The following is a 26,352-nucleotide window of genomic DNA, read 5'->3' as shown; positions in this document are numbered from 1 at the left end:
GTAGCAATACAGCCAGTTTTTAAAAGCAAGCACCAAAACCACTATGAGCAGGAAACATTCAAGAGAGCAGGAAATAAACCCCAGGAAAAAAAAATAATTTAATTAGTGCCTAAGAGGAGGCCACTTTTTCGGAGGAGTACTTGCAGCAGCAGTATCTTGGAATCCAAATGTTTTCATGCATAAAACTGAACACTGTTAGCTTAATTGGAGTGGAGGTTATGACTGCTGTAGACACAAAACAGGAAGGTACTAGTAGGGTAACAGGCTGCTGGCAGACATAGAAAAGAGGCAGCTGTGACCCTTTGCAAAGACAGAAACCAGCTATTTGAGGACCATGTGCTGCCTGAATAGTTCATCATCATCCCTCCCTTTTCCTGCTTCATAAAATCCAACCTTACTGGATTGCTAAGTGCAATGGGGAAGAAACTTAAGGGGAGGGGAAAAGTGGGTATTGGGCAGAAGTATTGTGGGGTCATAACCAGAAAAGGGCTGACAAAGAATATTTGTATCTCTGCATAAAGTCAGGAAAAGGTTCAGAGGCATATTAGTAACATTACAACACCACACTTCAGATAACTAGGTTTGTCTTCCCTTTCCCTTTGAAACCACATCATCTCTGGACTTCCTTCTGTAAAACCCTGGCTTTCAGAACATCCTATTAGGCTTCCTTACACATGCCCCTTCCAACTTCTTCCACCATAAAATTAATTTTGACTACCCTGCAGGAAGACATAAACTCTGTTAATGATGTGGTTAGAGTATCGATCTCAATAAGCAATCTGAATTCCCTTCTCTGTTGGATAACCTTTGCTTATCTCCATGTACAATAAGAAGGGTGGGCATTCAACATCAAATTAAGTTTATACACTAAAAATGGTCACAGTAAGACCAGAGATCAAGCTTCTGAGCACATATGTTCTGGTTTTTATGCTTTGGTAAAGGTTGCTAATAATGTAAAACATTCCAGCTTATTATTCAAATTTTAACAGACTCTATGACCTGTGTTATGCAGGCTAGCTGCACACTGCATGGCAAATCCTGAAAAGATCAAATTCAGACAATTAAAACATCAGAGAAGCACTGGTATTTTAAAAATTGCCCTCTAACTAGCTTAGAATTTTCACAGCTCTGACTAGCTGGGTTCTTACAGTGCTATACACACACATTTTAAGTGCAAATTTCATGCAAAGGTGTTCAGAAACAAAGAATGCACTACACTGACAAGCAAGAGAAGGAAAGCACAGGAGGACAGAAACAGCCACCAGTACAATAGTGAACTTGTTCTTAAGCTGCACTGTAGAAGTTGACGAATCCTTATACTTTTAGTCAAAACAACTGAGAAAAACCTGTTAGGACTCCACCCTACTACACCCCTCCCCTCCCCAAAAAGTATCTCAGGTCTCATTTGATGTTGGCTCAAAACTTTGACCTACAGTTTTTTATGCTGCTGACCTAAGTTCAGCCTTCCGGAAAAGGGTAGCACAGTTAACTGATCCCTAGTTGGCTCCTGATTGTAGTAAGGTCTCTGCCTATTGCAGCACAACTATAATTTAATCTTGCTTTGCAGCCCCTGTAACATGAAACCAACATGAAACCAAATTCCTCCCTTTTTCCATATTTTATCTCTGCCAGGAATTTACATTACTTGACAAGAAAAAACAGACCTTGAATTACAGCATTAACTCAACTTCTATGGAGATGGCTATGTAAGAAATTGTATATTTGTAAATAGGTTTTTTACGCCTTTTTCAGAGATGTGCCTTTTCTACAAGCTTTTCTAAGGGCTAGTGTATCAAAATTTCAGTGAAGAATAAAATATTATTCTAGAAAGTAACACCAAGAAAGTTCTATCCCAGCTTGATTAAAATTTCTTTGACATGACCTAGAAGCCTGGTCAATGGTACCAAGAAAAAAAAAGGTGTACTCCATCATCACAACTAATTTTTATATTAAGGGGCTATACTAGTACCTAATACCAAAGCTTTCAACAACAGTGTTGAAAACACTTCACACACATTGACTTTCAAAAAGTGGTTTCATTTTCCTTTCCCCAAAGTAATCAAGTACATGCTTACTTAAGGAGGAACAAATTTTCTTTTTATATTCAGCTGATAACACATCAAGCAGGAAACAAACGTGTGAAATCCGGACACCGTTTCAGAAATAAGAATCTTCTTTCTCTTATTTTATTTATGCTTACAAAGACCACCTCCTTGCACTATGTTCAAATGTATTTGTAGTACAGCAGAATCTCACTGATGATTAGGGCTCCTTCATCTAAGGTATAGCATACCTGTAAAGGTGAACCCCTGCCTTCAAAATACAAAATTCAAACAGATGAAATCCTTTCAAATCTCCAAAGTTTCTAAGGGGACAACACTTTCTACAGCAAAACCCTATAGCATTTTGGTAAAGGCTAACAGAATAAAAAATTAAGAAACAAATTCTATCATGAATTATGCCTCCCAAATTTTAAAATTCAAGTTAAAATCAAGCTCTAAAATGCAATGCAAGTTGTTAGTTCTAAAACTAACAGCTCACTACACATTCTCAAAGGCTACGTAATCTTTCAGAGAATCCAACATTATCTTCTCTTCTCCTTCAAAGATTTACTTCTTTATTTAGAAAACCTGCTCACCCCAAAACTACAACTCAAGTCGTAACTGGTTATTTTATCAAAAGCAAACTACTTAAAGACTAACTTAATCAGCAAACCATGATATACTACTTTTCTGTCAGCTTGTTCAGATAGAGTGCAAGCAGTACTAACACCACAAGCACAAGGAAAAGATGTTGTCTGAAGAGATGCAAGTATTTCAGTGATTACCTTCACTGAAATCCAGCAGCCTTGGCAAGGCAATACATGTAAGCACTATGCTCGAGTGTCCACTGTATTTGATCAACAGCCTTAACACTGCCTGATTCAGCCCAACAGGCTCCTTTGCTGTTTAAAAATTCAGCCTTTATTTAAACATTGTAACACACCTTTAAATCTCTATGGATAATAGGAGGCTTCTGTTTATGCATATGCTGCACTGCTCTGCAGGTCTGATAAAAGATCTTCAAAACTGTGTCACAGGTGATAGGTCCTTTGGATTCTGCTTTCTTTAAGAATTCCACCAGCTGTCCTGAAGGAAATCAGAGAAATTCACATAAGCACACACAGAACACCACAAATTCTGATAGCTTGGCATGAATAGACAAATGCTCTTCTCATCAAGGAAGATTTACAGTCTTGAGTTGTAATATTAGATGGATATTCTGAAAATGGTAAATGCACACTGACTCCAGTGCCACAGGAAATGGTGCTCTAAGGAACTCCTCCTCTTCCTTCCTCTGACTAGTCTCAAACACAAAGAACTTAATGATTATCCCATAGTTAAGATGAGGTTGAACTGTAGTCTCAAAGAATATGATCCTTATCCTATAAAAGATGAGGCTGAACTCTAGCTCCACTGAACTATGCTATCTTTAAGAGGCTTTCAAAGCTTCTAAGCTGTGAAGCAACCTGTGCAAAACAGCTGTCAGAAGCAACATGCACTGCTGGGAAAAGAAATAAAGTTTACCTTTACACAGCTCTGTAAGCAGAAGAAACTCTCCCTGTCCTGTATCTGATTCTTCTTTTCCTATAGATGCAGCAGAGCAGAACTGGACAATGTTGGGATGACCTGAAAGTTTTTTCTGGAGATAACATGTTCAAGGAACACGACTGCCAAGTTTATTGATATTATTGTATACAGCAGTTCAGACATCTAATTTGAAATGTTAGCCTAAAACCACAGAAAGCATTACAGCTGCAACTAAAATACTAAGCAGAACAAGGAAATCCATGCCTCAGCTGAAAAAAACAGGCTTCAAGAGAAGCCACTGAAGGTAATGTAATAAAAAGTCAAAATAAAAAATTAAAAAAATAATTCTGATTAAGGCTCTGAGGAAACTGGACTTCATAACAGGCCTAGTTACTTATTTTTGTCTTTTGACAATGACTGCAAGGCATTAGCACAAGTACCAGAGAGACCTTTTAATTATCAGCTGCTTCTCTAGCTGGCTGATCAAGAAAGAGCTATTGTGTGAACACCTGCCTTTCCAAAGCAAGTATTAAGTATGTTATGTTTTAATTTTAAGGAATTAAAGTTCAAAACAAATAAAAGCTCTGAAAGACCAAGGAACTTACCCTCCCATCATTAGTAAAAATTCCTCATACTAAAACCCTTTGTCCTGTTTCACTTCCAGTTCAAAAATTCAAAGTATCATTTCTGAACTATGTAAAGGGGAGTAAAATATAAGTGATCTCAACTCCTGCCAATGGAAGTTACATTGCATTATGAGTGTTTGTGTTGTCCCTGATGTGCATCACCATAGTCATATACTAAGACTCATGCCTATGAGACAAACACTATTCACCAGATGCATTCACCAACTCTGAAAAGAAAAAAGCAAAGACATAAGTACAAAGCTATAAAAAAGGGCAAGTTGGATCCACCAAATCAGAATTAATCCAAAGTACTATTTTATATCTTATGCATCTCTTCACAACCTTTTACTCAGACCTGCAGGAATTAATTTCATTTCACAGTTATGTCTTGGAAAGTCAGCAAGTTAACCCTTGTTCATGTTGTGCATATGTTTTAATGAGACTGAGCTGTGAAAAGACATCCAAAGAACAGTCAGTTCTTTACTCCTGGCAAGATGTAGTCAGAGTAGCTAGAAAATGTATAGCACTATGGTAGTCCTTTCTTTGCAAGTGTACTTCTAGTGAAGTGTGTTTAGTGTAAGATATTGCCAAACATTTCAGTTATCATAAAAAGAAATATGTGAGTAGCTTAAATTAAGTTTAGTGGTTTTGCCTGGTAACTCAAAATGAAGCTGAATTCTCAGAGTGGTAAACAAAACAGCATACCACAGCTACTCCCTGACTCTTGAAACAAACTGAGGGTCTTAGAGCAGATGCTGGGGAGCAAATACTGAGTTTACTAACACCAAGGATTGAAAACACTCTGAGATTACACTATACCCTACCATCTAACATCACTGAAGACAAAAAGGACTGCAACGACACTGACAGACACCTGCTTCTTGTTTCTAATGCATGTATTCTACTGAAATTCCTTCCTTGAATATTCAGTATCACTTTTTAAAGCCAGATGCATCCGAGGCAGAGATTAAGAAACATTGAGAGTAAAAGCAAAGTTTTGAGTTGTCAAAAAGGCAATAAAACCAGTGCATGTGAGCGAAGTCTACTTAAGATCTAAGTACCATCTGAATAGTCAAAAGGTCTCTTGACCATAGTCACAGGACTGCAAGAAAGCCCAAATAAGAATTTCACTTCTTGCTAAACAAAGTATACAACGAAGTCTACACTAGCTACAAAAGTTACCTGTGCACATTAAATTCCTGCAATTTTTGAAGAACTGAACTTGCTGGATGTTGGTGCCAGATTCACAACAAACCAGGAACCCAGACCTTCCTCAGAATGTCAGTCCTCTTAAGCAGTGTATGGCATGGAAAGAACTGAATCTGCAGAGCAGTCCTCTGTTTCTCAGAAATGTTTGATATCGGGCAATTAAATTGAAACATTAAAATATGTTCCAGAAAAGGATACCATAAAACAAACTTCCTGAATGATGGCTTTGTTCTTTTCTTCTTCATTAGACAACAATCGCTGTCAGAAAACAGAGTAATTGAGAAGACATAGTTATTAAAACTTACAGAAAAACACTGCAGATATTTTTTTCCAGAACACAAATTATAAGCTACAGTCAAAAGCCTAAGAAACTGTGACGGGACAGTAAACAAAGTGGGCTTATTGTACATTTGGACATACTGCCATAAATATAGCACCCAGTTTTCCAGCTGCCTGTACTGTTCAGGTTTAGTGATAACTGAGGAGTTGTAACCTTTGAAACTCATAAAGTAACTGCTCCGACATTTTCTGTTGTATAAAACACTAAAGTCTCCTGTTTACAGCACTGTGCAGTGACAAGGAAAGATTAACCTTCCACCTCAAATCTTTAGGAACAACCTATAACCCACTCCAACCAAAACTTCTGCAAATTATGTAGCCCAACTTTTTCAATGGTACCTGAGTAATCAACAGCAAAATCAAGCATTACTATTTCCAATATCACTTGGATTTGGAGTCAACATTTGACTAGAACCAATGTGAGTATTTGCTACAAAAGTACCAGTTTTACAAAACAGAGGAAGTACAGTAATGGTTCACCTTTTATCTTATTTTTAAATAGGGCTACTTCTTGATGACATTTTGAACACACATACTACATGGGTTTGGTCACATGTTTTGTTACTGTAGGATGTGGTATGAAAAGGAAAAAAAGACCAAGTAATTACTGGTGGTGTAATGCCATCTTACCACTGCCACCTCTCATACTACTACCCTTTTCACTTTCTCTCCAAGACAGATGTCTTTGTACTGATAAAGCCACAGAACATCCCTACTCCAAAAATGAAGTCATTCTGTGCTGAACAGAAGTGATGTGACTTTTTTTGCAGCAAAATATGACACTTTATTATCCTTTCCATAATACTTCAGTTTTTCAGCTGTTACATGGTTACTATAAGCCTTCGCAAAACAAGAATCCAGAGGAGTGTCTCTGAAAAGTGCCAGGCTGAATGTTTGATCAATGAGTCAAAGTGTGGAACATTATTTTTAATATTGATGAAACTTACTCTGGAAGTACAAACGTAGGCTAACCGGTAAATCTGCTTCTGAGGAGTGAAAATATTCCTGTACCCCAGTTCAGGTAACTAGGAAAGATTCTTCTTACCCATGCAAGAAAATGCTTGGGGCAGGGTCATTAATTTCTAGACCAAATGAAGACAAACAGCAGTAGTACCTAACAGAGCAACTCCCATCTTTGGCATCTAAGTATAAAGCACAGGGTCCTAACAGGAATGACTGTTCTAAATGCAGGTACAGTGTGCTACAAACACCACTTTATCATTGTGGATTTTTCCAAATGACTTGTTCAGTGACATACAAAGAATTAACTGTCATGCTCAAGCATCAAGCAAAAAGACAGACCATGTAAACCTGTAGTGAAGTAAATTAATTTTACCTTTAAAGCATAATCTTTGCCACTTCCAAGATCTTGAGCTTCATAGACAAAAGCAAAACCACCTACAAGAAGAACACACATGAAGTCAGTTTTAATTTCAACATTCAGGTACATAAAAATTTTTAGTCTAACAGAGCTAATACACAAATTTAGATGCTTTTCTGAATGTAAGAAATATACATATTTTTCAGTGGCTTGCCCAGAGTATGGGTAACCTACATGAGAGCTAAAATATTCTCTTCCTTTCTTTTACACATGCCAGAACCACACTGACTTTGTTACTTTCCTGCATTTTGTTAGTCTGCATATGCAGATTTCCTATGAAGCAATTTTTTTTTAATGCAGGTCTTATAAAACCAAGACTTAGTACAGCCAATATTACCTAATGGTTTTAATTAAACTATTTCTTGGGTTTGCACTGTCAGGCTTCCTACAAAAATAGCAATAACCAAGGGAGACAAAATGTTAAATATAGACCTCCTCATACTTTTAGGATAATTGCCATGCTTCAGGCTTCATATTAAAAGTAGAAAGCGTTTTCAAGCACTGAAGCACATACTTTCAATAAGAGTGATGCTGTTACTAAATTGCAATTTGTCATTCCACACCACAATATTTTAGTTTCAACTCCTTTTGTTAGAGTATCTATTTCATCAAACACTACCCATTTGCTCAAGAACACTGTGCAAATTTCTACAAAGTAAAAAAGACTGAGAAAAAGTTACATGTCTGCTAAGTTTCCTCAATTGCTAATTACATTAATCTAACTATCAAAAGAACATATTTGTACAGTTATACTCCATTTTAAAGATCCTGATATCACTTCCATTTCTTCTGAGAATGTTGTCCTCACAGTTACACCAACAGCATGGTTGCATATACGCTCTCCAACTACTGCAGAGTATCTCTAGTAGAGTTAACAGCCAAAGTGACAAACTTCAATGATTTGCCTTTCTACTCCTTTAATATAAATTCTGTTTTCATTGAACTACATAGCAATGTTCTCTAGCGATAATTTGGAGAACAAGCACAGATGTCAGTGAAATACAAAATTTTACTAGTCAAAAGGCTAAGAGAATAGGATAACTAAAGAATGAACCACCACAGACAAGAAACAAGTTGACAGGGCACTTTTTTTAAAAGATGCAGGACTCAAATCAGTACAGTCACATTAGTACTCAACACCTTCTCTGCTGATAAGGACTATTAACATGAGGTTGAAATGAACACAGTATTTGCTTTCTGCAATTCAATCAAATACAATGCTTTCCAAGAAGTGCTCTCAAAAGTTTTACATGGCAATTGACCATCACAGCGTTCTGCAAGACTCCCGAATGGTACTGCCCACACATCTTGTTACTTTGCCAGTAGCATCCACGACATGAAACAAATAAATGACAGGCTCCTGGATATTGCCTTTGCTTTTGGTATCTAAAGGGGAATTATACACAAAAACAGTAAAACCAAGATCCTAGTTGCAGGGACAACAAGCAAAACAGAGTAACTAGTGCACCATTGAAGAGTTAAAGTATCAATGAGAACACCGAAGATGACAGACAGCGAGGGCTGCAGTTCAGTCCCACCATACATTACATATGCATGCATCGCGCTTATCCATTTACTTTGATTCATTCTGTAAAATCAGGTTCAGTACTTGCCACAATAGAAAGTTCCCTTAGCTTTTCTAAAATCCCCAGTGCAAGAGTTCTGATCAGCAATTACAATCTGCATTTTAGTCACTGGTGGGACAGGGGCTGGAGACAGAATGCACTTACCACCATCTTGGAGTATTACCTGAAGATACTTTGCCTCTTTCTGAATGAGAACATAGGCAAGAAAAACATGGTTCTGGACAGTGATGATCAGTTATGACTAGTGTTTACAGATTTCATAGAGCTGGTGAAACAAGCAAGATAATCTGTGAGTCATCCTTCCACTGAAGCTGAGTGCTGGGAAACCGTGGTCTCTGCCTGCTCTTCTCAACCAGTTCCCCTATTCACATCCAAAGGCATGCCCCAAGTTTCAGAGCCCAACGTCCCAGTTAGTTGCAAGCCCCTACATCAGTATACACCAGTCACTGTACCACAGAGCTACTGCCTCTATGGTTTTGTCTTACACAGATCCCACAGACCTTCTACACAGTGAAAGCACTGCTGGCCCTACAGAAGAAAGTCTTTACCTTCATCTTGATAAATATTTACTTGAATTTATTCTAATAACCCTGCAAGCTGTATCTTGAAAATATATGCTTCAATTTACAAAATTAGGGGCTTCACGTCAGCACAAATTTCTAGTACACAAAACTACTGGACAGTTAGCTTTCTGGAAGGCACTCAAGCGGTGACAGAGGCACCCCAGATTACAGAACAGTTATTCTGCAAGCTCAGCTCAGCTGTGTACACTACCAAGGGTTCTACCAGGGCTGGAATGCAGCAAGTGTACCCTGTATTTCAAGTATACACCTTGCTAGTACCTCTACAAATACACACATCCACAGACCTACATACATGCACTCCAAAATATAACTATACTTCATTCAAATGCCCTCCTGGAAATCATACAGGCGAAATCACCAATGCATCAGAATTAACTATCAAATCAGTTCAACCCACCATTTTCAAGCATATATCTGATTAACAACCAAGCTGATCCAAACTCTGAAGAAGGCCCCTGGAAGCATTGGTACCTTTCCTACTATTTCAACTGGTCTGATAAGCTTTCCTACAAGTTCTTCCTCCAATATAAGAAATGCTTGCAATGTAGACCAAGTTGCACATTATCACTAAGCTTAATCCTGTTGACACTGAGTATGAAGGACTAAAAGGAAGAATTAGTTTAACCGACTAAAAAAAGATTATAGTAAGTCTTCAAAAAAGATATATTTCAAATTTTCATGGAAGTGCTGATTATCATACAGCCCTCCCAAAACTCTAGACACATTCACAGTTGCCCTGAAATCTCCTTTCTCAGTTCACACATAATCTTGAAATTCCTATCTAAAATTCAATCACATTTATGAAAACTACAGAAGTTCATTTTTTGATGGAAAAGCCTGGTTTTTTAACCCTCAATCACAATGTTACAACCACATCAGAAAGGCTTCTGAAGTGTAAGTAATTTTCATTGCATTTAAATGAATCTCATTTCCAAAAAAATTAATTTCAGTCCTCTTAATTGCTAGCTAGGAATCTCAAGAAATTTTACATTCAGCTTCATAACTACTTCAAAACATATACTGGTTGTAAGTTTCAATAGCCATTGAAAATCATAATGTTCATTTTGGACTAGCAGTCCAAGTGAACATTTTGAGCAATGCAAGCCATTTAAAAATTACAAATTCTTGTTATCAACAGAAGTTAACACAAGCTCTGCTTAGTTTAAAGCACAGCTGTTTGACTTTAAGTGAAGCATAGTTGATCTTACCCAGAAATCTAGTGAAATCTGCATACAAAGTGTCCAAACTAAGATTTTGCTGAGGTCAAATTTAAAGCTGGCTAGACTCAACTTGTGTATTAGCAAAATACTTTAATTATTACATTTTCATAGCATGGGTTAACAAAAGGAAAAGTAACAACAAAGTCTTCTTTAAGGCCATTTCAATGGTGGCATGACTTACCAGAGCTCCTAGCAATACTTATGCAGTAGGATCTCACAATTTATACAGAGGTATTACAATAGTAAGCTGAAGGGAGAAACTTCATTAAAATAGTGATAGCTTGAGAGTACACAAGTAGCTTAAAAGATGTACTTTTACTTCAGTGATTGTATCTTAAAATCAAGTACTGAAATGCTAAACACCAAGTTCATTAAACTTTTCAGAACTCCAAACAAAAGCCAGTGGTATCATGCCTGGTTAAATTCCTACTTCATTGCACCCATTTTATAGAGAATTTCACTGATATGGCCTCTAACCTCATCCTTTACAGCTATGCCCCTGTCAAAACATCAGTTTTAAGTTTCTCATTGTTATTTCACTGTTTCACCTGAACACAATCCAGTTCCATACAACGCTGTTCATTCCAGGTGGTATCAGTTCACTACTACTGCAGCACTACAGCTGATACCAATTTTAAATCCATGGATTTTCTGGGATACCAAAGGAGGTACAGTAAGTTGTGCAGGTACTTTTAAATTACTTTTTTTTAAAACCACCTGTTATTCATGAAAACAATTCTTTCACAAAAGGCAAAATTAGTCCTACTGCTTCATTATTAAAAGCAGTTTTGTTTAGGGTTTGATGCTGGCTTCCTTGTAGAGCTAGCCTATTAAAACAGTTTTAATATACCCTGAATAGGGACAACTTTACTGGCAAAACTTCTCCTTTGCCATAACAGTTTACTCCAGACCTTCTGACCAATGTAGCCTGCAATATAATTTGCAAAAATAAAAAAGTTTCACCTGTTTAATTATAACCACACCAAGGATTTCACAGTCAAAGCCATGTCAGTCAAGGATCACAATCCTACATCAACACACCTGTCTGAAAACACCTGTAGAGTAGACCCAACAGAAGAAATGAGGAAGTGAAAGTTAAGAGTAGAAGGACTGCTTTGGTTTCTCTCCTAGGGGTGTAGAAAGAAGGTAGTTTTATTTGGGGTGTTTTCACTCGTTATTTCCACTCACGTAAATATCTGTAGGTGGTTTTAAGTCAGTTTTCTGAAGCTTTTTATATCAGCAAAAGCATCTTAGCATTTCCCCATACAGGTTACCAGTATGTTTATATGTACACATCCATCCAAGCTCTTGCCCTGAGACACAAGTTTTTCAGTGCTGGAGCATTTCATAGTCTCATTTTCAGAACGCAGCCCACGCTCTCAAAAACGGTCTCAGATAATTATTTTCTGCCACAGAAATTATGGCAGAAGAAAACTGTTTTTTTTTTTCTCTTTTCTGTAGACACAAACTTACACAGAAGAGGTTCACTATAGGGCACCACACCAACTCATGAAAATGGCGTAGCCGAAGTACAACAGTCAGTCCTGGAATCACTCTTGCCCCATAGCAGACCCAGAGAAACACACTAGAGCACAAAGCTTACCAGCCTCACCTTCCTGGCCCATACTGAGACCATCCAATGACTTCCTTTGCATTGGGAACTAAAGCCACCTTTTTTGCTTTATTAATGAGCACTCTACACTTATTCTTACACCACCACAGACCATGGGCATTGTTCCTGTCAGTACTTCATCATCCTCTTACAAAAAATAGGGACATCAACCACAGCATAAAACTGCTTGCTACTGTGTAATGCATTGCTTCATTACACACTTAAGTAGTCATGAGAAAGGGATGGTGTGAATAACTTCCTGTTTATAACTACTTGATATGACTTATCCACTCCCCTCCCAAATACTAACCAAATTTGATTCCATATCAATTTTGAGTTGTTCATGTTTCAATTATAACTTGACTGAAACACCATAATCCTAGCCTGGACTACAAGTTACAGTGCATCTTACCTGAAAGCAGACAGATGCTTTTCCACCAGAGTACAAGCAACACCCTTACTCAAAACACAAAGGATGCTCTGTCATTGTCACCAAGCATTGACAAGCATATTTTTTGAAGTCCAGTCATGCATTTGTGTCAATTGCAAAGTCCTAATAACAAGATGAAACTCCCTCAAAAAATTAAGCATGGCTCAAACTCAAAGATCTGGACTTCTTCCCCATAACCTTGAGAAGTGGAGAGGTAGAACACCTTGAAACTTACAGAGCTCCACTGCAAGCAGGAACTGCTATACCCAAGAAACACTGGCTTTAAAAAAACAGCACTGTTCTGCTTCATGTTGAAAAACTTCTCTACATCTACAGCTACAGCAAAGGGAATGCGAACTGGAAAGCTGCTAGGCTCCTTTGGTTCTTGTTTAGAGATTGTCATCTTTTTTTCCCCACTTCTGAGAAGTCTGTCTCACACATGGTTTGTAGAGTAACTGTCAGTTCATCCTTTACATCACAGGCTGTTGCAACTTCTCTTTGACTTGATGTAAGCTCTCCTCCCTTCACAGTAACTCCAAACATCTGTTAGCAAATGCAACTAACAATGTTGACAGAAACTTGACCCTTAAGTGTTCATTGTGCCTCTGCTGCCTAGAGCTTTATGAATTATATCCATCCAAAAATCAGCATTTAATTCCATTACCATCATCCTGTGAATCCAGGAGTTGCAGAGACCATGAAATTGTACCTATAAGCTTGGTAAACTGTAATACTGCCTGTTCACATTCAAAACATTGAAGGAGCCTTGAAGTCTAAAGCAGAGTTTTTTTGATACTTTAATGACAGACACAAGTTTCACTTTGTCTGTAGCCTATTGCTACCTTTCTGACTAAGGAATTACTCGTTCTTCACGGTGAAAGTTTTAGACTCAAACAGTTTGAATAACTCATATTTTTTATCATGTTTCTCATCTTCTGCAGTCTTACTCTTTTGCCCATGCTTGCTGCTCAAAGGAAGCATAAGAAATCAATACACATGAAGAACAGTCGTTAAATGTGTGCTACAGAACTTGCTTGTTCTCTGATTTTTACACAACAATACACCTGGTTTATTCTCAATTGTTCAGCCTCATATGTAAAACAAGCAACAAAAGCACTGGAAAGTTGTGACGTGTACATGGATAGTGAAGCAAAGAAAAACCAGAACTAATATTTCTGGTTTTAAACCAGATATATTTTTAAAAAGTGAGATTTCAGAGAATTTCCTTCCATATATCTCAATCCTGATTTTCACTGGCCTTTTTCAGCATACAGAAAATCTACCCTAACCTTTGGAGCTTCATTCTAATGGCAGCTCACTTGGACAAACTGGCACATCACAAGGAAGATTCACTTTGTTTTCTTTGCAAAATACTGTTGTATTGAGAGAAAAATTCTCTATTAGAAAAGAATAAAGGACTAGTATTAAAGTTAACCCACAGCAAAAGGCCTTAAAGACCTGATGGTGCAGGAACTGAAAGTCACAGTCCCAACCTCCACAGGAGGAAGAAAAATCCATGTCTATTCTCAGAGTGGTTCTTCCTAAACCAAGGGACAGGGACAAGTAAAACCACGTAGTGAGAAAAGCCATTATCTGGAAGAAAAAAAAAGGCTAAATGGACTCTGAGCGTATTATAAACTTGTAATTTACTCAAAAGTCTCATGGAAAGTGATGCTGAAACAGCACAGAAGTTCCACTGCTTTGTCTGCTACCTCTGCACTGTCTGGAAAGCAATATTCTGGAACTTTTCTCAGCTATCCCATACATAAATCAGCACTAAGAAGTCAATTTGTTTCATGAGATATGACTGATATTTGAAGAGCCAGCAAGCACCCCACAATCATCTGCTTATTAGGGTATTAACATTAATAGTGAAATCTCCATCTTTGTTTCACTGTTCACTTGAGGACATTAACTCCCTGATTCTTCTGTAGGAGAATCTCAAACACACTGAAACACTAATTTCATCACTTATGCTCAGCTTTTGCTGCATATTTGTTAGGCCAAAGAGCACCTGGCTAAAGCAGTAACACAAACAAGTTTCAAACACATTACAGTTAGCACACATGAGCAGGCAGCACATTTCTCAATATACTCTGAAGAACAAGTGTCCCTCATTCCATGCCATCACTGCCTTCCACTGACAAGACCATGAGTTGTTTTATATAAATTCAAGTTGAACCAAGATACCACTGCCTTACTTCACATATAATCAAAGATTTGGCCTATACTATATAGAACAGGAATTAACATACTGAAGAATTAAAGAGAAAACCATAGCATATCCAAAAGTTAACCAGTCTGCAGCTGAATTAGTTGAGAAAGATGAAAACTGTAATTTTAAACAGTAATTATGGCATAAAGTGATTTTCCTGATGCACTTATCTTTAGCACAGATCTCAAGAAACACAGTAACTCAAATACAAAGTGTTTCAAAATAAGTCATTGAAAGGACTAATAGAAGTATATTTCTATCAGGTTTACCTCACTTAACAGCTTACCAGGAGAGAGATATTCAAAACTTTTTAAAGATTATTTTTCTGTTAGTATGATCTCTGTTCTAGAAAATTTAATAAAGCTGAAATAGGACACTTATTGATATTTTCATATTTACTACTCAACCTACAAGCCTCAACAGCAGTACTCAAGAAGCAAATTAAAGCCTCACTCACTGGCAGTGGAGTAGTTGTAGGGATATGGCATTATGCATTCAGTGGCAGTAGGAGCTAGTAGTGAAGTTGTCAAGTGATTTTTAACACACTAAAAACCCTTAAAAACATTACCTAGTGTAACCAAACATGTAACATAAAACTTGCAGAAGACACCTTTATCCTTTCAACCTTGTAACAGATTGAAAAGTATCAGGTTTTGTTCCATGGAGCACCATAAAGATGAAGTTCTCTATTTTCATCCAAGGATCTCCAGAATAGAGGTTCTCTATTTTTATATATCCTATTTTTACTCTGTCAACAAGAGATATGAAATAATTTATGAACTGCTGTAACTGTTTCTGCTATGCCACCAGTGCAACAGCTAACTGCTTTTACAAAAAAGGCTCAATGGAAACATTCAAGGAAGAGTATGATTATATTTAAAGACTGAATAATTTTAATCACATAAGCAGTTTTGTCAATATCTTATTTAGCTATCAAATCATCATGCTGCCTTTCACTTGTGCTCTAAAAGGTAGCAATATTTTATTAAACATTCATTCAGCACACAGCAAACAGGCCTCTCTCCAAATTGCTAGCTACCAAAGCTATTAAAACTGTACAATTTACCATTCTCAAAAATTCAACTTTCTTTGTCATTTTGGAACTTGACAGCACGTCACAGGACATGTTATTCTCATATCAGTTTACCCTCTCATTAGAGTAGCATTACAAGACAGAATTGAGGAATGAGTTTCTGTAATTCATTGACCATGTATGGCATTTGCAGCCCAGTGACCAGGTTCTATTCCTTCTACAGTATAGGTGGAGAGCAAGAAATTTCCCGTATTTACTTGTCCATCATCTTTAAGTGTCACTATTAGCAGGTAAACAAACATAAGGTCTATCAGAAGAGACACTTTGTCCAACACAGGCAAAAATGAAAAACAGCAGCATCTAGCATTTGAAAAACAAATTTGCCAGGTTGTTTGTCTGTGCAAATATGGCAGCTTTCAGGAGCAAGAAACAAGAAATTTCTGAAAACTACTGTTCAGCCTGCTGTGGTCAGATGTGCAGGCTACATACATCACTGAACCAGTCAGATGTGAACCAGTCAGACCCCCAAGGTCTGATGTGCAGGATACATACATCACTGAACCAGTAAGGACCTTCTCCATCCCTCAACTACCTGGTACAAATTGATACAGGAATTCTGACATTCCTGAACAAAGGGGAAGGACACTCCAGGATGTCAACTGAAGAAGCAAGAGTCAGCATAAAAATGCACATACTGTTCATACGAACAGCAAGGGATCTAACCCTATAAAAACCAAACATGTTAGTAAGCATTTGGAGAACTCTATCACATACAGCTGGACTACATGTATGGAGATGCCCTGGTGAGAGCAGACACCCATGTTGTGATGGAGACAAGTACAGAATACTCAGACTGGCAAGTGACTTACGGCCATACAAGAGAATGCCCTCTGTCACGAAGGAGTGCAAGATAGTTACATTTACTAATATTTTCTAATTAGGTATGCAATCAATGACTATTTTACTGAAGTAGAACTGTGTGGAGGTCTGTGCACTTAACTGGAGGACCCATAAGAGCCATGACACCTGCTGAAGCCAGCATCATATGAAGCGCAAGCAGGGATTAAACGTAAAGGCCCCAGCCCTTTTCCTCTAAAATTGCTTAACTGCAGTAAGCTACTGAAATGCCCAAGCAGAAAATACAGGAGACCCTGTTCTAGGAGCACTCAGTCCATCCTGTGACACACTTAGTCTGTTCATGCACTTGGAGGTAATATCAGTGCTAGAGATCATCACCACCCCGTCCCCCCGGGTTGCTCTCAGCTTCCTGCAGCAGCACACCACGTCTTCAGTTAGCCTGGTCCTACCCCTAGCATGGCACCTCTGCAAAATGAACAGGGAAATGCACCCAAATGAACTGCGCAGCTAATGTCTCTGCTTACAGCACAGCCAAACACGTATTTGCACCAACACAGACAGGCAGCACACTACAGAGCTGGCAAGACTTGCAGGGTGCAAGAACAACTGAACTTACACTGCCATATGATACTGTGTAATGCTAATCCACAGACTCTCTTCACACCAACTGAAAGCAAAGGAGGTTGTATGATCTTACGGAAAAGGCTATCTCTCTGCATTGGCAGATCACGCACAGTTCACCATGGATTTGAAATCTAAATTCAGAAAGTAGCACTTTACTTTCTAGTAGGGAATTTGGCATGAAAGGACTCATTTAGAAGAAAAACAGATTCTGTATTTGTAAGCATAGAAGGGAATGCTTATAAGCCACAGTTATGCAAGCATGTATCAGAAGGCTTCAAACACAGGTTCAGAGCTCAAAGACAAATCCAATTTCAGCAACAAAATACATGATATGCTAAAGACAGAAGCATTCCAAATTCAAGTCTGAAGACAGCAGGAGAGGCTGGGACATGTATATTTTATATATATTTTATATACGTTTTATATTTATGCTGAATATACCCTAAGGGTTGTTTTAACCCAGCTACGTTGGCTAGAAAGTCTTACTTTCTAGCAAAAGCAAGCAGTTAGGCCCAATTTCAGTTAGTGAAATACAGAGAAAACAACATGAAGTAAAACCATAATACTGAAACAAACGTGGAACATGAAGTGGTTACAGATAAATTTGAGAACACTAGACTTAGCACATGTCCCCATTTGCTTTAAATCATCTAAACAGGCATCTATCCCCTGACATTTTAGAAAGCCTGTGTCAGATCCTGGGAAACAGCAGGCTGCTGCCAAATTAAAGTATGAAATACTTGTTTCAGAACCAAGAACTAAACAGCAGATACGTCTCAAACATAGCTTCCTGCCCTTCCTTTCCTTTGTTGTTCTCTGGAAACCACTGTGGCCACTCCTGGCAGGAATGTCACAATATCAGCACCACCAACCAGTTCATTTATCATTCACCTTGCAGTCACATCGTATTGAGTGCTTACATTTCACCCACAACTCTGACTGGATCTTTTGTAAAGAAGCTGTAAGTAAAGGCTGAAGGCAGAATAGGACTTGACATTTGGTACTGTTTTAAATGCAACTTACTACCTAAAAAACTGCCAGGTTTTGTCTGAGATCATATGCCAAAAGTGCTTAAGGGCAAATAAGTTGTTACATTAATGCTTAAGAAGATAAAACAGTGATGAAGACCAATGTCCTGTTGTTTTATACAAGCAAATTTTTGTAAGTTTAACTAAAGTAGCTAATCTTGAAGAATCAAATTTTTCTTCCATGCTGGTCACTAAGATTTCAACAAAAAACTACTCAGGAAAAAAAATAAATCTACTTATAAAACTACAGAAAATAACTTCAATAATGAAAAGGAGCTCTGAATAGAGATTTGGGGTATTTAACCTGAATAACATCAACCACCAGTACAAAGTCAATGAATTATGTAACTGCATTAATATGGACAAATTCACATTTTAGACTTTTGAGATAAGCTTTCAGTATCTTCTCTGCATGAAGAAATAAAGTAATTCCTCTGACCACAGGCACAAAAAGATCCAAATTTCTGCTAACTTGTAGGTAATTTGCACACACCAAGCATAGCACCTATTTTAAAACAGACTAGGAAGTGGTGTGCCAAGATGCCTACCCAAAATTTCACTGAAACTGAAAACTGCCCAGACATATCCCTGGTATACATTTAATTCCTGTACTCCAGCAAAGCCTATATGCAGAATGAGATCAGCCTCCTCACATTTGTGTTTAAAGTTAACATATTTTCCTGCATTTCACAGTTTTCCTAACAACCCAAAATGGCACAGGAAAACTTGCACCTTTGGCACATTACACATTGTCATTTATTAAAAAATATATATGCAATCCAGTATTTCCACGAGGTCCTAGGCAGACCACAAACTCCTTTGACAGTTGTGTTACATGGTGAAAGTATTCTAAACCCTAAGGCAAGGGTTTAGAACCTCCACACAACACACTGGCTCTCTAGGGGTATTCCTAAGGCGGGCTAACCACGGTAAGCATGGCTCCTACACCCGGTCCTCGCCAAACACCTTCCGCGGCACTTACGTTAACTCAGAGCAGCCATGACCCTTAATTAACGCAGCAACAAGGAGGCAACAAGCCCTTCGGAGTGGCCGGCTGCCCGCGCAGCAGGAAGCCGCCGGCCCCGGCCGGGCGGGCACCGCCGCCTGTTGGCCTCCACAAGGCGTCCCCTCGCAGGGCGTGGGGGGTTGCCAGCAAGGCCAAGAAAGGGGAGAGGAGGTCAGGGGGAGCGGGAGCCCCGCGGCCCGAGGGAAGCCCAACCCAGCCCCGCGGCGGCGGGGTCCGCCCCTCACGGCCCGGCCCGGCCCCGGGCGCGGCCTGCCGCCTCCCGCTCTTACCCTCCGCGATGACCCGCTTGATGCGCAGCTTCATGTCGCCCATCTCCACCGTCTGCCCCACGAAATCGTTCTGGTCGCGGCTGGCGGCCCCGAGGGAGCCGGGGCCCGCCAGGAAGTCCAGGGCGGACTGGAAGAGCGACATGGCCCCGGCGGCGCTGTCCGGCGGCCGGGGGATGGGAAGTGGCGGCGGTGGCCGGGCGGGCGGGGCAGGGGAGGGGAGGGGAGGGGAGCGGAGCGCGGCGGGCGGGGGAGGAGCGGGGCGGCTCCGCCAAGCTACCGATCGCAGCGGCAGGAGACCACCTCCTCGGCCGCCGTTCCCTCCGCTCCGGGCTACTTCCGGGAGTGCTGCGTCATTTATGACCTCACGGCGCCGCCCCCGCCCGCCGCAGCCAGACGGGGCGCGGGACGGACGGCCCCGCCCCCTCGGGGAAGCCCCGCCCCCGGCGGCCGCGGGGCGGGGCGAGGAGGGGCGGAGCTCGCCTTCCCGCGCGGTAGGCGGCGTTTGGCCCCGCCCCGCGGGCAGCGGCGCCTCAGCGGGGGGGCGGGGAGGGTGAGGTGAGGTGAGGTGAGGTGAGGGGAAGGCGCGGCGAGGCGCGGCGAGGCGCGGCGGCTGGGCCCGACCCGACGGCGGAGCGGGTCCCCGCCGCGGCGGGGCGCCGAAGGCCGGCAGAGGGCTGGCCCGGGGCCGCCGGCTGCCTCTCCAGGCGCGTTGCGATGGAGAGCCGCCGAGGCCTGCGGGAGGCACAGCGCAGGAGGAGGGGCGCTGAGAGGGAGCGGGCCGGGGCGGCTTGGCCGTGCTCGGGGCAAGGAGCACGGGCGGGGAGAAGAAACATCGGTCACTAGGCAGCAGCTTTCTCCCCTCTGTTAACACTGGGCAGCTTGGCAGTCACCAAGAGGTAACGTTTCTCATGTCCATAACTCAGGCCTATATAGATGGCACGTGGGCAGCACGTGCACGTTTCCCGCAGAGTATCGCTGTAATCCTTTCACTTCGTCTGCCCGCGGGATCTTCTGCTCCTTCGCTTTTCCCTGCAACCCTGACACGCCAACCCCTGCCCTTCCTGCATCCCCACTGCATGCCCCTGAATGCACAGGAGAATGTGGCGGTGGTGCCTTTTCGATGTGTCACAGCACAGGGGGCACGTGAATATTGGTAATTGCTGCAATCCGCATGGAGCATTAGCCTGCATGTTTGCATGTAAGGCTTCTCCATGTGTTTGCACAGGCAGATCACTAACTGGTAAGGCCTACCTCCTGCATAAGGCTGTATGACCTGGGACAGCAGATCGCTAAAAGCAAGGCCATCTCGAAACCTTTTGTTTCAGAAAGAACACTGCTAGCCAGAACTCTCCTTCAAAAAGTCACATCTCTTCACTATTGCAGCCTGCTCCTTGCCAGCAGCCATCGCTCTGAGATGTCCCCAGACATCCCCAAATTCCGTAAGATTTTAGGTGGCCATGCTTACTTTCTCCTGCACAGATGAGTAGTTAAATATTACAAAGTTGTATTGTTCAATCAACTTCCATAAACTAAGAACTTGCTGTTCTTCATGTTACTGTGTAAATTACAGGGGCATGGCATCTTGTGCTTCCCTCACTGTTTGTAATGCCTTACCAGTCAAGAAGTGTGGTCTTAAAACCCAGTAGATTTGTGCAGAGATCCCATGCTTTTATAGCTCTTTAAAAAAAACAAAGTTCAAATTATCGAAGTCAGATTGTATGGAGAACTTCCTTCTGTCTCTAACAGAGCTCAACTGCTATTTTTCTCTTTCAGTTCTCCCTAGAAGAAAACCCCTTTTGCCAGCATAAATCATACCACCATCACCACTCAGAACAGCAGTCTCTCTGTTCACAGCAAGAGCATCCTACCATCAATCCCATCTTGGTTTCCGACTTTTCCAATTATTTTTTTCAGGCAAAGGCTGGAATTATTTTTGACAAACAAACACTGCTAGTTAGGCTTGCTAGGCCATACTGTTCTGCTCATTGTCCCTTGTCCTATCATTCACCTGCATATTCCTCTTCAAAGACTCATTCATAGAAGGCCACTGGAAAAGGAACAGAACCTTTTATAAGGAACCACAGAAGCAATCTTCCATGTTTGAAGGTCTGGATTTTATGTTAGCAATTTCCTTATTCCCAAAAGGAGGACTCTGGTGCAGATGGAATATGACGCAACTAAAACTCATACTTCAGCTTAAAGGAAGACTGAGGTTTCTGCCATGTCTTCAGTAACAGACTGACTGACCTGGGCTAAAATGACCTCTTTTGGGGGTTTGTTTTGGGGTTTTTTTTGCTAACCAGCTTTAACATGGCCAGTTCCCTGGCTGTTTCACTGCTAAGCCTCACATTTACCTCAGCACAGAAGAGACGTCCCAAAGGCTGGAAGAAACATCTGAGGATCACAAGGCAGCAGCACTATTTATTTATTTCAGCAGTAATACAGGCTTATGCCTGCTTCAAATGCCCTTAAACCTACTGTCAGAGAATCTTGATTCTCTATCAATGTGTACATTTTTAATGTATAAAAATTAGCAAATCAAATTCCATCAGTGAAAACTGATTGTATTTAAAACTTTGTGGTTTTACTATGTATGCAAGAGAGATTTAATTTGACTGTTGAGAAAGGATCTTGGCACAAATAATCCAAAATTTCAGTCCAAAAATCATATGCAGATAGGCACCAAGTGTCAGGTCTGGTACTAAAAGCTCAACCTAAAGATTTGTACAATTCCTCTGGTTGCTTGAAATTGCTCAAAGAGGACAGTCATAGCTTACAGTAGGAGTTTGTCCTAAGAAATTGCAGGAGCAGTAACGATCTGTTACACATGAAGGAAGTATAAGAACAAATGTAGGATAAGAAGCAGCAATGTTACATTTGAAAAAATCAGGATGGATTTGGCATTCCAACTACTGCAGGTATGCCAGGAGAGCCTTGATGTAGATGCAGCTTTTCTGGCCAAAAAGAATGCCTGGGTAATATTTTACTGACCTGTCTTTTTAAATATCCAGGACTATACTGGAGAGGTCAAGCAGACCACTAAGTAAGATGCAGTTTGAAATGTGTGCAGCTGTCTAGAAGGCTCTACATTAGTGGGGCTGACCTTTTTATTTATTGCTGAGACAGAAGTGTGGTAAAATGCTCCAGTTTTTAACAGCACTTGGCCAAAACCAATAATGTATTCTTTTTATTTATGCAGCTTGAGAGGCCCATGGATTTTTTTTTAAGTTGTTAAAGGCAGTAAGGCTTATGCATTTATATGCTGGCATCATCCCTGTTGAAAAGCAGAGGAAAGCAAAGTTGTGCCATCTGTTACTAATTTGCATCCCAGTTCTGACAGCCACACTGGACTGCTGCAGGATGGTTGAGCTCCTGATGACAAAGCTCTGCTCCAGCCTTCCTGTTTTAACTCTCATCAAGTCCTCTTCCTTCTACAGCCTCACCCAGAATGAGCCAAGAGTCATTCTGGCCAAAAATCTTGGGTGGGGAAGGTGGTAAAGAAGGGATTTCCTTTTGTATCATAAGGTCAAGGCAGGACAGAGCTATAAACTGTGGAATTATTAAATTAACAGTTCATTCTATCTATTAGCCTGTAGTAAAGATACGCACTTTAATTTCCATTACAGTAATTGCTTTCAGCTCCTTAGAATTAAATGAATTAAATAGTAAGGAATTAGCATTCTACTTTGCATTTCTCTATATAGCATTTAATCAAAATATAGCTAGGAAAATGGTATATATAATAATGTCTGCATGGCTCTAGATAGGGTTTATTAGGTTCAGCACAGCTGAAAACCTATTTCAGAAATACATCGTGGAAGGAAGATTAAATACATCTCCAAGGTTTGTATTTTTTAGTGCAGCTGCTCTTGTGACGTACTCTGAAAGCATGAGTCACAAAGCTAATCCTGACACAAAGCAAACAGAACAGGTTTGACCTTTCTTAATTTAATGTCTTCATTTTGCATGCAGAGACCCTTCATCTCTTCTGAGACTGTAAAGATATGAAAGGCACTTTCAGAGTTGAGCTGGCACTTCTGTTTCATTCATTTTCTTCCCTAATTGGCTAGTCTAGGTTTGAGTGAAACTATGCCCTTTTGAAAGACTGAGGTTTAATTCTGCCTCACACAATCCAGCAAGAATCATCAGCTTTGGAAGTGCCCATCCGAATTCGCTATTTGAAAAAATTGTTTTCTAGAACAGCCACTAATACTTATACATGTTACAGTGTATGGTACACCCAAGTAATTTTCTGCAATACAGATTTTTCCTTCCTGTAGCTTTTTTGTATTAGCTGAATATCCGTACAGCCTGCTACTTTGGATGAAGTTGCAAAACACAATGCATAAACTATTGTTTTCTTCTGATGTGTGATTATAATTTTTTTCTTACACAGATTATGAGCCACTATATTTTGGGAGATTTTTATAACATATTGTAACTACATATTTCAAAGAAGAGGCTGTGCATTTGATATTAAAATAACAAGTTTAATAAAGCAATAGTTGCAATAAAAATATTTTGATTGATCCCTGTATGTAGGCTACATTATAATTTAGCTAAACTTTCAGCAATAACTGCCACCATAATGCTTATGTCTGATTTGGGCACCTTTTTTATTTTTGAGGTTCCAGTTTAAGTGATTAATTTCTAGAATGATGATGGGAAAACATGCCAATCATTGGAAAAAAATGACTTCACTGATTTTGTGGAGCAATAGTTTAGTCTCTGACTTCGGATTAGACACTACGAATTTAGCAGAGGTAGCTTTTCCCTGTTTGCTTGCTTCAAACAAGGCATATGCCTTGCTGTTCTTAAGGAAAATTTTACATAGGGCAAATTAGCTACCCTATGTAAATAAAATTAATTCACTAGTTATTAGAAAACTTCCTAAAATTTGTAGACAGGATCTCTGCAGATTGGATGCATACTGTACCTGTTCAAATCTGTGGTTAGGGATTTTTTTTGCAGCTGGAGCTCCTGGCTACTTTGAAACACAAGTCAACAACAAGGGCAAAGAAAGGTTTGTACTCGGGAGACAGAGACTATCCAACTCCTTGAAGAAAAGGTCTGTAACTTTGATCTCAAATCTATTTATAGGAAGCCAGAGAGCAAGGTGAAAGAAGTGTTGCAGAAATGTGTTCTTATTGTCTGAAACACGCTGTTGTCCAATTTGCCTCCCGTAGGCTCCAGCTGTCAAACAGTTAGAAAGGCCTATGCTCTGTTTTTTTTACAATGAGCAGTGATTAAGAGACACCTCCACTGAACAAATCATTTCCTCATTAAATTTAACAAGAGACTTTTTCTTTATCAAAATAGTCTTCTCCTGTGACAAACAAAGCATCACACCTTCTCACCAAAGCACTGTCCAACTTTGGGAAGGTAAGGTATCATGACAGTAAAGTTGATACTAGCTGTAATTGAGACAGCTGTAGAGACTATATGCCCATTTACTGAAATCTCTTTCAAAAGGTCATTATACTCAGTTTCCTGTAGAGTGATCTCTGCAATCCCTTGCCATTTGAACATTGTACCTCCCTATATTACTAAAAGTGGAAGTTATTCTGACATTTCAAAACTTTTAGCAAGCTACATTACTATTTCCTAGACATACCAGTTTGAACAACTTTCAATAAAGGTTAATGACATGTTTTATGCCTACATGGCCATATGCATACTAAATGGGGTTAGTTTCAGGCAAAGTCAGGGTCCAGGGTCCTGTGATAAAAAGGAAAATTTGACATTAAATAAAAAACTGAAAAAAAGCACACAAAAGAACTGCAGCTTTTATTCCAGGAATGAATTTGGTTTTCTTATGGAAGAAAAAAAAGCCTTTTTTGTAGGTCACAAGACTGACTGCAGCACTACTGTGCTAGATCAGGGTAACTGTACCAGGCCAGGTAAGGCATAGGTACAGCTGGACAATGACCTGACTTCAGCTCTGGTCTATCAAAGCAGCAGAGGATCAATGAGTCTTTACGCGAAAGGAAGCAGCTTTTTAAAACTTGCTCAAGACAAATGTTATATTCAACTACTTGCATTTGATTAGACTTACCACTGAAGCCTGCATTTTTCTCTTATTGGGGAGGGGGTAGCCATATTGCTTAATTTTCTATTAAAATTTCCTGGTATTAAGTAAGAGCAGTTACAGCATTCTGTCTTAGCTTACAATTTGATTATAAATTTGCTTGACAGAATTGCTACTTTCTGTATACAAGCCTTTTCATCCTCTCTAGTACTTGAAGAGAAGCTAAATTATTTTGCATTCTCTGTCTCGATTTTGTGCTTTCAGCCAGAGGAGTCAAAGGAAGGTAATGTCCTCTGAGTGTTTTGTACAAAATTTTTTTACATTTCGGAAGTGGTCAAATGAAACTTAATTGAAACTATACAGCCAATTCCAATTCATGCAGATACGGAAAATTTCAGTTCAAGAAGGAGTAACTATAAATGAGTAAAAGAATTACAACACAGGAGTTCCATCAGTTTCCACAGATATGCCTACAAAACTATAATGTTAAAAGCAAACAGATAACACTACCTCATAGCTAAGTATATTTAGGGTTACAATTAACAATGTTCTGAAATGAGTGTTTTTACTAATTTGCTTGGACTAGAAGGACCATAACTAAAGCTGCAGTTGTGGAAGTCCTGGCCCAAAGAATTATGGCAATTTGTGCTATTACTGTTTTCCTTTCACAGGAAGCTGTTGGAAGTTACCTCACTAACTTCATCCAATTCGGTA

At 39.8% G+C, this 26,352-nt stretch overlaps 1 protein-coding gene across 4 annotated transcripts in view; it reads right to left on the bottom strand.

The window, feature by feature from the left end:
- Nucleotides 1-19,932, bottom strand: part of GAK (cyclin G associated kinase) — an 81,472-nt gene extending 61,540 nt beyond the window's left edge. For 2 of the 4 annotated variants that reach the window (XM_072860002.1, XM_072860003.1), the window contains exons 1-5: nucleotides 19,611-19,931; nucleotides 7,080-7,141; nucleotides 5,603-5,662; nucleotides 3,567-3,681; nucleotides 2,986-3,128 (exon numbers count right to left, since the gene is read on the bottom strand). In XM_072860002.1, the coding sequence (XP_072716103.1) occupies nucleotides 2,986-3,128; nucleotides 3,567-3,681; nucleotides 5,603-5,662; nucleotides 7,080-7,141; nucleotides 19,611-19,752 (522 nt within the window). In that variant the 5' untranslated portion in view covers nucleotides 19,753-19,931. Of the gene's footprint in view, nucleotides 1-2,985; nucleotides 3,129-3,566; nucleotides 3,682-5,602; nucleotides 5,663-7,079; nucleotides 7,142-19,610 lie in introns of those variants that run through there. The other 2 variants (XM_072860004.1, XM_072860005.1) reach the window with 2 other exon arrangements.
- Between the last annotated feature and the right edge of the window lie 6,420 nt (nucleotides 19,933-26,352).

Source organism: Ciconia boyciana, chromosome 4, assembly GCF_034638445.1.
Source record: "Ciconia boyciana chromosome 4, ASM3463844v1, whole genome shotgun sequence".
In the NCBI taxonomy this organism is placed as follows: domain Eukaryota; kingdom Metazoa; phylum Chordata; class Aves; order Ciconiiformes; family Ciconiidae; genus Ciconia; species Ciconia boyciana.
This window is presented reverse-complemented; position numbering and strand designations above follow the sequence as displayed.